This window comes from Asterias amurensis, chromosome 20, assembly GCF_032118995.1.
Source record: "Asterias amurensis chromosome 20, ASM3211899v1".
Taxonomy (NCBI): Eukaryota; Metazoa; Echinodermata; class Asteroidea; order Forcipulatida; family Asteriidae; genus Asterias; species Asterias amurensis.
In genome coordinates, this window is record NC_092667.1 from 11,629,157 (window position 1) to 11,641,294 (window position 12,138).

Here is a 12,138-nt window from a genome sequence, read left to right on the forward strand (position 1 = left end):
TTTGTACAAAAATGTACATTGTGAATTGAATTGATCAACATTTGTACAAAAATGTATAAGGCTATAGCCTTGTGAATTGATCCACATTTGCCTTGTGAATTTATCAAATTTTGCACAAAAATGTACAAGGCTATAGCCTTGTGAATTGATCAACATTTGCACAAAAATGTTTAAGGCTATAGCCTTGTGAATTTATCAACTTTTGTACAAAAATGTACAAGGCTATAGCCTTGTGAATTTATCAAATTTTGTACAAAAATGTACAAGGCTATAGCCTTGTGAATTTATCAAATTTTGTTCAAAAATGTACAAGGCCTTGTGAATTTATCAAAATGTACAAGGCTATAGCCTTGTGAATTTATCAAATTTTGTACAAAAATGTACAAGGCTATAGCCTTGTGAATTGATCAAATTTTGTACAAAAATGTACAAGGCTATAGCCTTGTGAATTGATCAAATTTTGTACACAAAATTTATCCACATTTGCACAAAAATGTACAAGGCTATAGCCTTGTGAATTGATCAAATTTTGTACAAAAATGTACAAGGCTATAGCCTTGTGAATTTATCCAATTTTGTACACAAAATGTATCCACATTTGCACAAAAATGTACAAGGCTATAGCCTTGTGAATTTATCAAATTTTGCACAAAAATGTACAAGGCTATAGCCTTGTGAATTGATCCACATTTGCCTTGTGAATTTATCAAATTTTGTACAAAAATGTACAAGGCTATAGCCTTGTGAATTGATCCACATTTGCCTTGTGAATTTATCAACATTTGCACAAAAATGTATAAGGCTATAGCCTTGTGAATTCATCAAATTTTGTACAAAAATGTACCTTGTGAATTTATCAACTTTTGTACAAAAATGTACAAGGCTATAGCCTTGTGAATTTATCAAATTTTGTACAAAAATGTACAAGGCTATAGCCTTGTGAATTGATCAACATTTGCACAAAAATGTATAAGGCTATAGCCTTGTGAATTTATCCACATTTGCCTTGTGAATTTATTAAATTTTGCACAAAAATGTACAAGGCTATAGCCTTGTGAATTGATCAACATTTGCACAAAAATGTACAAGGCTATAGCCTTGTGAATTTATCAAATTTTGTACAAAAATGTACCTTGTGAATTTATCAATATTTGTACAAAAATGTACAAGGCTATAGCCTTGTGAATTTATCAAATTTTGTACAAAAATGTACAAGGCTATAGCCTTGTGAATTTATCAAATTTCGTACAAAAATGTACAATGTGAATTTATCAACGATTGCACAAAAATGTACAAGGCTAAAGCCTTGTGAATTTATCAAATTTTGCACAAAAATGTACAAGGCTATATAGCCTTGTGAATTGATCAACATTTGTACAAAAATTTACAAGGCTATAGCCTTGTGAATTGATCAACATTTGCACAAAAATGTATAAGGCTATAGCCTTGTGAATTTATCAAATTTTGCTCAAAAAAGTATAAGGCTTGTGAATTGATCAAATTTTGTACAAAAATGTACAAGGCCTTGTGAATTGATCAACATTTGCACAAAAATGTATAAGGCTATAGCCTTGTGAATTTATCAAATTTTGTACAAAAATGTACAAAGCTATAGCCTTGTGAATTTATCACATTTTGTAAAAAAATGTAAAAGGCTATAGCCTTGTGAATTGATCAACATTTGTACAAAAATGTACAAGGCTATTTGCTTGTGAATTTATCAAATTTTGCAGAGAAATGTACAAGGCTATAGCCTTTTTTTGTATGTGCAAAATTTGATAAATTCACAAGCAAATAGCCTCGTACATTTTTGTGCAAAATTTGATAAATTCACAAGGCTATATTTTTTTACCTAAAATTGATGAAATTGCTGGACTTAATTAACCCTTGTGATTTTCCCCCATTTTTGGCCAAAACAAATAATAAAACGCCTTGACTTATCCCTTGTGTTTTTTTTTTTTGCACAAGTTTGATAAAAGGCCCTTGTGATTTTTTCAACTTTGTTGGTCCAAAATTTTGCCAAAATTTGATAAATCGCCCTTGGATTTTTTCAATGTTTGGCCAAAATTGCATAGAATGCCTGGACTTACCTCTTTTGATTTTTTAAATATTGGCGGGCATTTGAAGAAAATGCTGGACTTTTCTGGAGATGCACAGTTAAATCCAAGGTATATATATATACATATAAAGCCAACACCTGTTCTTATTCTTGCAGTAAGGGCAGGGATCCAGACCAGACTCAAATAAGAAGTCTTTAATAGCCTGTGATGAGACTGATTTATGTTTTAATTGACACTGATTGAGGAATAAGTAAACATCAATTAGTAGACTCCAAATAGCTATTTCCTTATACATAGAACAAAACATGACAATTCTAATTCTGAATTGTGACTAGAAAAATTCTTTGGCACAAACAAAAATTATGTTAAAAACAAATTAATCTCAGTACAATCTTTTTTGATTTCTGGAAGCACTGGGGGAGATAATCACTTCCAATGTTTAAACAGAGAGAAGAAAATGAACTTCTCACAATACATGTAGTACCTGTCTTAGTTTAAGATTCTCAAATTGAAGTTGTCACTTGTGACAAAGAAAGTCGTAGTTTCTCAAAATCTAACTCGCAAATGACATATTTAGTAGTACCCATCACCAGTGCATGTGTTGAGGTTAAAGACACTGGACACATTTGGTGATTGTCAAAGACCAGTCTTCTCACTTGCTGTATCTCAACATAGTATGCATAAAATAACAAACCCGTTAGAATTTGAGCTCAATCGGTCATCGAAATTTTCACAGGTTTGTCATTTTATGCATATGTTGAGATACACTAACTGTGAAGGCTAGTCTTTGACAATTACCAACAGTGTCCACTGCCTTTAAGTTAAGCTGTACCTTCCTGTTGAAGTTGGAAGATGTCAGCGATGGACCCGTTATTTCTTCAGGGAATGTAAAGCATGAGATTGGGCGAATCTGGGCCGGGATTCTTGACGACTCCTGGGGTTGCGTTCTTCAGTACTTTGGCTTTCACATCAGTGGATTTCAGCTTGGGCTCATTGCCGACGGCTAACACTGCTCCACCTTATGTGTAAGAAAAAAAGATATCATTGCCTCAGTGCTGTAAGGTTCTAAATCTGCAGTTTCATGTTTGTAACAATCGAAAGGGGTTTTTAAGGAACACGTTGCCTTGGATCGGTCGTGTTGGTCTTTGAAAAGCATTTGAAACCATATCTACCAAACGTATGTATTTCATAACAAACGGTTTCAACTCTTTTCAAAGACCAACTCGCCGATCCAAGGCAACGTGTCCCTTTAAGCTGAAATATGCCTTTGGTTTTGTAAATGTTTACAATAAAACTAACATGGAAATTTTCATTTGACAAGATGTTCACGTTTTTGAGATATCGCCAAAAATACAGAGCGAACATGTCCATGCAGGAAGAATAATCTTCAATAGGACTACACAATCTGAGAAAAATTACTGACAGTAATGCTTCTCAGATTCAAATTTATGGGGTTAAAAGATTGTATATTTTTCAACAGGAACAATACTTCAAAGCGAAATGATTCTCAAACAGCTTTAAAGAATGCTGCTGTAGTTCTAACCAAGTAAGCTTTTTTAATTGCCATTAGTTTTGAGAGTGACTACCGATTAAGTTTACTTACTTCAATTTCATACAAACAATTATTCATAAATACCCCAGACAGTTTTCTCTACTATTGGTGGAGAGCGTGTCACGTGGGTGTGCATAAACTTTTGTTAATGCACACTGGAGCTGGCTTACGCGTGTGGGGCGCGCAAGATTATCACGCGGAACGCATAAATCATAGCTATCAGTGCGTAATCTAAGCTCCCGCGCGTACACACAACCCACGCGCCTCGAACAGAGTTATTATTCACAAAGTTTTTGAAAAAAATATTTCTAAACCTCGAATTTTCAATTGTTAAAGTGTCTATAACTGTATTTGTTTACGTTTTTCAACAAAAGGGCATTTATGGATGGGAATAAAAGAGTAGTGACTCGGTCTTCAACGTCCGTTTAAAACCTTGCAGGGTTGTTACTGTGCGATAAAGGCCCTCATCACACGGCCGCCGACCCTGCCGGCTTTAAACGTACGTTGAAGAACTCGTCACTACCCTTTTATTCCCTTAATAAAATACAGTCAGGAAGCGACAAAACGATAATGTATTTTCAAGAAGACGGTCAAAGCACAGTGATCTAAACATTGAGCAGAAACCGGCTCTTCTACCACCCTACCACTACTCACAACAGATTTCTTACATGGTGTAACCGCAAACCTTACCTACTTAAGACATAAATATGTTCTCAGCTCAAAAACTATGCATCACTTTAATACCTGCAGGGTATTATTTTTTAATTTAGAAGAGTTTAGGAAGAAACTATAAATAAATAGTAAACTTGCGGGTACAACCATGTGTACATCTCTTAGTGTGAGAGTTGGCTCTGAAAAGAGCCAGTGTGGTCTCAACGTATCTAACAGTAAGCCTATAGATGATGTGACCTATGTTTACATTCACACCGCCCTCTGTTGACAAAACACTGTATACGTCATGTTTCGCCAGGCAAACAGACGCGTAGTCATGGTAAGATTGCATACACTTTCTAGCTGGCTGCCAAAACACAAAGGTTTTGCCCGAATAATGTTATGGTTTTCGAGTGACGTCAGAGGTCATATTGTCTATACTCTGCTCATCTTCAGGAGGTTGTACTTGCAAGTTTACTATTTATTTATAGTTTTTTTCTATTTATCCACTCCATGCAAAGCTTCAAACAATACTTGAAAGAGTTTGTACCTACCAGTAACGTGTGGACAGGCCATGGATGTACCACTAATTATGTTAACGTCATAATCGCCCAGCCACAAACTAGGGATGTCAACACCGGGAGCAAAGATGTCTACGCAGGAACCATAGTTTGAGAAAGCTGCTCTCTCGTCTTCGATATCAGTAGCGCCGACAGTGATGGCCTGATGATGATGAAACAGAAGTAATAATAAGTGATGTTTGAAGCTTTGCAATAGAGGTGCTAAGCACACAAATTTGCTTAGCATGAAATTTGTGCCTTGATAAAAGCAGGATTACCAAGCAAATTTCCAGGATGTGATTTTCAGGATAAGCAAACAAAAGTTGAAAATATTACTTGCTGAGGTGCTTTTATTTTAGCATGTAACAACGTATTTTCATGACATTGTTTTACTCATTTCTCAAAAACTACACCACCTCAGCAAGTAATATTTTAAGGTACGCTTTCTACTATCATTATCTTCAAACGGTGTAAGTTTAATGTAAATCTGTGGACATTGTGTTTTGTGTTATAAAAAGTACCCAAATCCTAAGGACACAAGTGTCACGACCTGGACTCGAACCCAATCCAAACCCAATCAGAAATTGGGCCCCGAAGGCATGGAGGCAAAGTATCAGGCCTGCCACATTATAGTCACCTCTTTTGATCTTGCTGGTGATCCATTGCATGCATCGCCATACTCGTTACCAGCAGCAACAGAAACAGTCACATCAGCGTCAACGAGTCTCTTGACCGCTTCATCCATGGCAGTAGATCCCCCACCTCCTAGAGACATGGAGGCCACGGCTGGTCGATGATCGGTCTGAGCTGCGACAAAGTCCATTCCTAAAATGAAGACCGATAATAATATTCAAAATATTTGCCAGGAATGTGCTTAAAGGCACTGGTCACTATTGGTAATTACGCAAAATTGTTATGCTAATTCTTAGCATAACATACTTGGTAACAAGCAATGGAGTGCTGTTGATAGTATAAAACAATGTGAGAAACGGCTCATATATTTGAATTTGGTTTCGAGACCTCAGAAATAAATTTTGAGGTCCCGAAATCAAGCATCTGAAAGCACACAACTTTCTGTGACAAGGGTGTTTTTTCTTGCATTATTATCTCGCAACTTCGACAATCAATTGAGTTCAAATTTTCACAGGTTTGTTATTTTGTGTATATGTTGAGATACACCAAGTGAGAAGACTGGTCTTTGACAATTACCAATAGTGTCCACTGTCTTTCCCTGGGATAAAAGACAGAAGAAACATATTTGTTGAAGAGGTATGAAAAAAACTTCCCGACATCCCGAAGTATGGACAATAAATAGACTGATCTGCTGGCTTTGAGCCAAGTGATACATTGCTTCCTGTTGTGCATGTAAAGGATTTGAGGCATTGCATATGGTGAGGTATCAATTAATATTTGGTTTGCAGTAACACCATGTGTGTATCTACTTGCAAGGTAAAGTTTGTTCTTAGAGAACTGTCTTGCTTTATTCTACTACCGCGGAGTAGATTTCTCGCATGTTCGGGAGACTTCTCAGTTCTGAAAAGATCGAACTGTCCTGCTTTTTAACTACTACCCGGGCGGAAGGTATAGAAAATTGGCTGGGACTACTACTTTAGCTTACTTCAGAGTAAATAGTAAACAAGGACCCGTTGGCAGTACATTTAACTGTTATTTACCATCGATGACATCTGATGTAAATCCAGCCCCTCCACAGTTTAGAACCTTTACACCAAACAGGGTCGCCTGTTTCGCAATACCAAACACCTCACCCCCGATGGTACCAGCACAATGCGTACCATGTCCATTGCAATCCAAGCCCTAAGAATTGAAACAAAAAAGGAACAGCAAAAGTTTTACCAAAGGTGCTGGGTTTTTGTTTTTTTAAGAATTTATAAATGAGATATTACCAAATTCACAAGGCTGGAGGGCCACTTCAAGGTGAGTGCTACATTTTTCTGATCATGTTGCCGCCCGCTCCTGGATTTGAACTGGGGTTATCCCCTTCCAATTTATTTCAAAAGGTGGTCGCAATTATGAGATATAGCTGAATAAATCAAAGTGAATTTGTCCACTCACAGAAGAATAGTACTCATTAAAGCCATTGGACACTTTCGGCACAGAATTTTTTTTGAAGTTCACAGATTTACAAAAAACTTACAGGGTTTACAGAAGGTAATGGTGAAAGACTTCTCTTGAAATATTGTTCTATGAAATGCTTTTCTTTTTGAGAAAACATTAAAACAATATCAATTCTCGATATCGAGAATTCAGATTTATTTTAAACACATGTCATGACACGGAGAAACATGCGGAAACAAGGATGGGTTTTTTTGTTATTTTCTCCCGACTCCGATGACCGATTGAGTCTAAGTTTTTACAGGTTTGTTATTTTATATATAAGTTGGGATACACAAAGTGTGGGCCTTGGACAATACTGTTTAACGAAAGTGTCCGATGGCTTTAATAGGAACACACAATCCGAAAAACCTTCTCTAATTTAAATTTTAGGGCATAAAAACTTATTTTTTTATTATTTTTTTTTACATAAGCACAATACTTCAAAGTGAAATGTTTCTAAAAGAGCTTTATAATATCGAAAGCTGCTGTAGGCTTTAACCAAAAGTTTTTATTTCTATTCATATACATTCCCTTTTAGCGCAAAGACCAAGCCATCTACACATTTACTAGTACCTCATATTTGTCTTTGACGGCATCATATGCAATAAAGGCACGGTCCGAGAAGAACTTGTTGTTAGGATATATTCCTGTATCAATGATGAATGCATGGACACCCTGTCCAGTTCCTGTAAATAAAAAAAAAATATGTTGACTGAAGGGTCAGATTGGTAACTACTCAAAAAGTTAATCACCATAAAAACTTAATAGATGTTAAATATGCCTCGGGGATAACTAATATTCATTTTTGTATCTACCCATGTACATAAAAACTTTCTACATGTAGGTGAGAACCACTGCAGCTGTTAAAGGCAGTGGCCACTATTGGTAATTACTCAAAATAATTATTAGCATAAAACCTTACTTGGTGACGAGTAATGGGGAGAGGTTGGTACCATAAAACATTGTGAGATACGACTCCCTCTGAAGTGCCATAGTTTTCGAGAAAGAAGAAATTTTCCATGAATTTGATTTCGAGACCTCTGTTTTAGAATTAGAGGTCTTGATTTACCAGGGGTAAAGGGATCATGGAAAGGCTGGCCATTATTTCCCAGGGGCAACCTGGAGAAAAGAATATAGTAGAAAAAAAAGACACACCCAGCACCCGGAGAGTAGAATAAAACAAGTGTGTCTGAATTCTGACCTTGGAAAGAACTTTTTCCATTCAGGGGTAGCTCCCTCTGATCGACCCGGTCCAGACCCCAAGACGCGACCCACTTGGCTTGGACAATGGAATCCTCCTCGACAAAAGCAACGTCTGGCTGCTCTCGAATCTACATTAAAAAGACAACAATGGTGATAATAATAATAATAATAATAATGATAATAATGACAATCTGTTTAACAAACACCGCAGCTTGAGTTTGGTGCTCTTATCCGCTGTTGTTTCTTATCAGCAGCAGAGTGTGAATTTCAAGTCCATGGGTGGATTTTACAAAGAGTTCAGACTCGTCTTATCTCTAGTAAGGACAAATTACTCGTCCTAACTTAAGACTAGCCTTAAGTTTTTCTCCTAGGACTAGTCCTAATGTCCTTGTGAAATCGACCTATGGTCTGACACTCGTGTCCTTTAAAGGCAGTGGACACTTATTGGTAATTACTCAAAATATTTATTAGCATAAACCTTACTTGGTAACGAAGAACGGGGAGAGGTTGATAGTATACAAATATTGACTGTTTCGAGTGCTATGGTTAAAACTATGACTCCCGAGGTGATCCCCGGAGCGTTCTATTTTCCCGAGGCGAAACCGAGGGAAAATAAAATGCTTCGGGGATCACTGAGGGAGTCATAGTTTTGAACCATTGCACGAGTAAAAGCAGTCAATATTTGTTTTATAACACCCCTAACATTTCTAAATACTGTACTATTATTATTAAGTTACAGACCTGAATGCTACAATCCACGGACGACGCGAACACAGATTGCAAACACTTTTACTGTGCTGCATGTAGTGTCGTGCAATCCGAAATGGTAACAGTCTATTAATTTATCATCCTCGTACACGCAACGGACATCTGGGTACTGCACGCCGTGTGCTAGTCTGTCGGACATGTATATTGAGATACAGCAAGTGACAAGACTAGTCTTAGACAATTTCTTATAGTGTCCAGTGTCTTGTTGGTTCAAATTCAGGTCTAGTAAATTGTTCTCTGTCCAACCCCAAATCATTTAGTGGTTCATTACCTGATTTTAATTTTCTTCTTAACAGTAAGTAAACAACTTTGTTTACCCAATTTACATTCAAGTACATCGCTAGAGAATACTCACTTGTTCCAACTGTTTATCGTTCAGGTCTGCAACAAATCCATTGAAGGCCGCACCACGGTATTTTTTCTTCTCAGTAATACCAGCGGATGCCATGTTGGCTAGAAAGTCATCCACTCCATAACCATTGCCCTGTCATCAGAAAAACATCAAAAAAGTCTGGACTTGGTGGCTCACTCTAAAGTAACATAGTTTTCCAGAAAGAAGTAATTTTCCACGAATTTACTGGTATCTTCATAAAACCTCACTTGGTAAAGAGTAATGGGGAGAGGTTGATATTATAAAACATTGTGAGTAACGGCTCCCTCTGAAGTGACTAAGTTTTCGAGAAAGATGTAATTTTCCATGAATTTGATTTCGAGACCTCAAGTTTAGAATTTGAGGTCTCGAAATCAAGCAACTGAAAAGCACACAACTTCGTGTGACAAGGCTTTTTTTTCTTTCATTATTATCTCGCAACTTCGACGACCAGTGGGAAGCCTGGTCTTTGACAATTCAATAGTGTCCAGTGTCTCTAAAGGAACATTACGGAATTGTCTTTTTGCTAACAAAACAGTTGCTGGCAGTGTAAACACTTCATGTAATCCACCATATACATAAACTTACAAACCTGTACAAGTTAGAGATCGATCGGCCATCTGGGTCATGAGAAAATAGTGAAAAGTCAATGGGAGACTTTGGAACGCTTGGTGGCGGCAGATTTACCAGGTAAATTTCCATTGTTAACGTAGTTCTGAGCACGCGCACATTACCGAGAACAATGGAGTTTACCGGGTATTATAAAGTCTGCTGCCACCAAGCGTCCCAAAAGTCTCCCATTACACATTTTGCATGACATCAATTTTTTTTTAAATGAATAAAACGCTCACTGAGCGATAAACTCCAAAAGGGAAATTAATTCAGATGATAACTATTTCAAGGGATGTTTTCTACTATCATCATCTTTAGGCCGTGTAAATTATGTAAATCTGTGATCTTAGATGAGTTTTTTTCTTTCCCAATAATGTAATGTTCCTTTAAATATTGACAACCTACATGTATCTGCAACATTCAAATTATAGCCTACAATTGTCAAATGTAAGAGCCTTGTCACACGAGGGAACTTTTACAGCCAACTTGAAGGCAACCGAGGACCACTTTGGTAGCACGAGTTTTTTCCAAACATTGTCTTATGATCCCACAGAAAAATAGGTGAACATTGAAATCTGCATGCCTTTTCTTCTTGGAGATTGCCTGAAACTGGTTGCCTTTAAATTGCCTTATGTGACCCTTAAAGGCAGTGGACACTATGGGTAATTACTCAAAATAATTATCGTCATAAAACCTCATTTGGTAACAATAATGGGGAGAGGTTGATAGTATAAAACATTGTAACGGCTCCCTCTTAAGTGACGTAGTTTTAAGTAATTTTCCATGAATTTGATTTCGAGACCTCAAGTTTAGAATTTGAGGTCTCGAAATCAAGCATCTGAAAGCACACAACTTCGTGTGACAAGGGTGTTTTTTGACTTTCATAGTTATCTCGCAACTCCGACAACTGAATTTTCACAGGTTTGTTATTTTATGCTTAGTTGAGATACACCAAGTGAGAAGACTGGTCTTTGACAATTACCAATAGTGTCCACTGGCTTTAAGACAAGACTACATACCGTAAGGGAGATGATGTATTGACCTTTAACCCCACCCTTTGGATGCGTGTAGATAGGGCAAAGGTTAGCTGCTGCCAGGCCGGCCAGGGACAAGATGAGTATGATGTACATGTTGACTCGATCAGCTGCATGAAACCATTATTTAGAAATGTAAAAATATTTTGGAAAAAGCAATCTTGTATATATATGTACCGGTACATCCAGCATTTATATTTTATATAGAGAAGTATTGTGACTTGTAGAGTTTTTTGTTCTGTATAATATGGTAAAACTTATTTATTGTCATTACACATTTGAAAAATTTGATGTTAAGGTCAAAATGAATTTTGGGGATAATAAAGTGAAATGAATTGCATTGAATCAAATAATGTAGAAATAACTGCATAACTCCAAACGGTAGGCCTTACTATTATTTTTTTTTAAACAATAACTTGTAAAAATGCATAACATCTGAAGTTTGTTCTATGGAAATCCTTGATTTACGCAAATCCCTTGAAATCTGTGATTTTCACCTCTATTCCCTCAAAAACTTGATGACTAATGAAGCTGAAACTTCTACAGGTAAATTATAATATTACATATATCTCCATTCACAGTGAGTGGGGATCCATGTCACACCCAAAAACTTGGATCTACATTTTGAGCAATGTACTAAAGAAATTGTTGCGTTATCAGAAAAAAAATTGTCCTGTGGATTTTCCTTCAAATTTGATTCCTGTATTTAAGTCTTCATTTTATCCATACAGAATTTTACAAATTTTAGACAAATAGAATTTAAAAATATATACTTACTCAATCTTGAGCAACCTCAAACGCTTACTGCAAACTGGAGAGTGAACCTGTCAGAGAAAAAGGCATTAATTATAAAAAGTTTACATCACAGGGCAGATGGTAAGGTTCTCATTCTATCTGTCAGTTTACAGCCAAACTCAAGGGTACTTGTTATCTCTTCAATACAGATTAATGATTACATTCAACAAAACAACTTATACTGATGATGGTCTTTTAAACCCCCCCCCCCCCCCCCCCCCACCAACACCAACACAAACAATGCAAAATGAATGTATTTAAAGGGACACATTGCCTTGGATCGGGCGAGTTTGTCTTTGAAAAGCATTTGGAACTGTTTGTTATGAAATGCATATGGTTAGATAGATAATTTAAAAGTAGTTGATCCACACGAACATGCCTCGAAATTGCACAATTTTCCTCTTACGTCCTTATGTCA

At 36.6% G+C, this 12,138-nt stretch overlaps 1 protein-coding gene across 1 annotated transcript; it reads right to left on the reverse strand.

The window, feature by feature from the left end:
• Nucleotides 1-2,282: 2,282 nt before the first annotated feature.
• LOC139952320 (aqualysin-1-like) lies at nt 2,283-11,749 on the reverse strand. The gene is made up of 9 exons (XM_071951421.1): nt 11,703-11,749; nt 10,911-11,035; nt 9,265-9,393; nt 8,140-8,269; nt 7,512-7,624; nt 6,497-6,638; nt 5,461-5,648; nt 4,818-4,986; nt 2,283-3,078 (listed from the first exon to the last, which is right to left on the reverse strand). Exons 2-9 carry the CDS (start codon nt 11,019-11,021, stop codon nt 2,939-2,941), a joined length of 1,122 nt encoding a protein of 373 aa, XP_071807522.1. The 5' UTR covers nt 11,022-11,035; nt 11,703-11,749; the 3' UTR covers nt 2,283-2,938.
• Between the last annotated feature and the right edge of the window lie 389 nt (nt 11,750-12,138).

Bases quoted from the DNA above. Each gene is read 5' to 3' on its own strand.
- LOC139952320 (XM_071951421.1), bottom strand. From the start codon at position 11,021: ATGTACATCATACTCATCTTGTCCCTGGCCGGCCTGGCAGCAGCTAAC. The intron at 9,394-10,910 runs GTATGTAGTCTT...TTCTGATGACAG, and splicing joins AATACATCATCTCCCTTACG to GGCAATGGTTATGGAGTGGA. The intron at 8,270-9,264 runs GTGAGTATTCTC...TTTTTAATGTAG, and splicing joins ACGATAAACAGTTGGAACAA to ATTCGAGAGCAGCCAGACGT.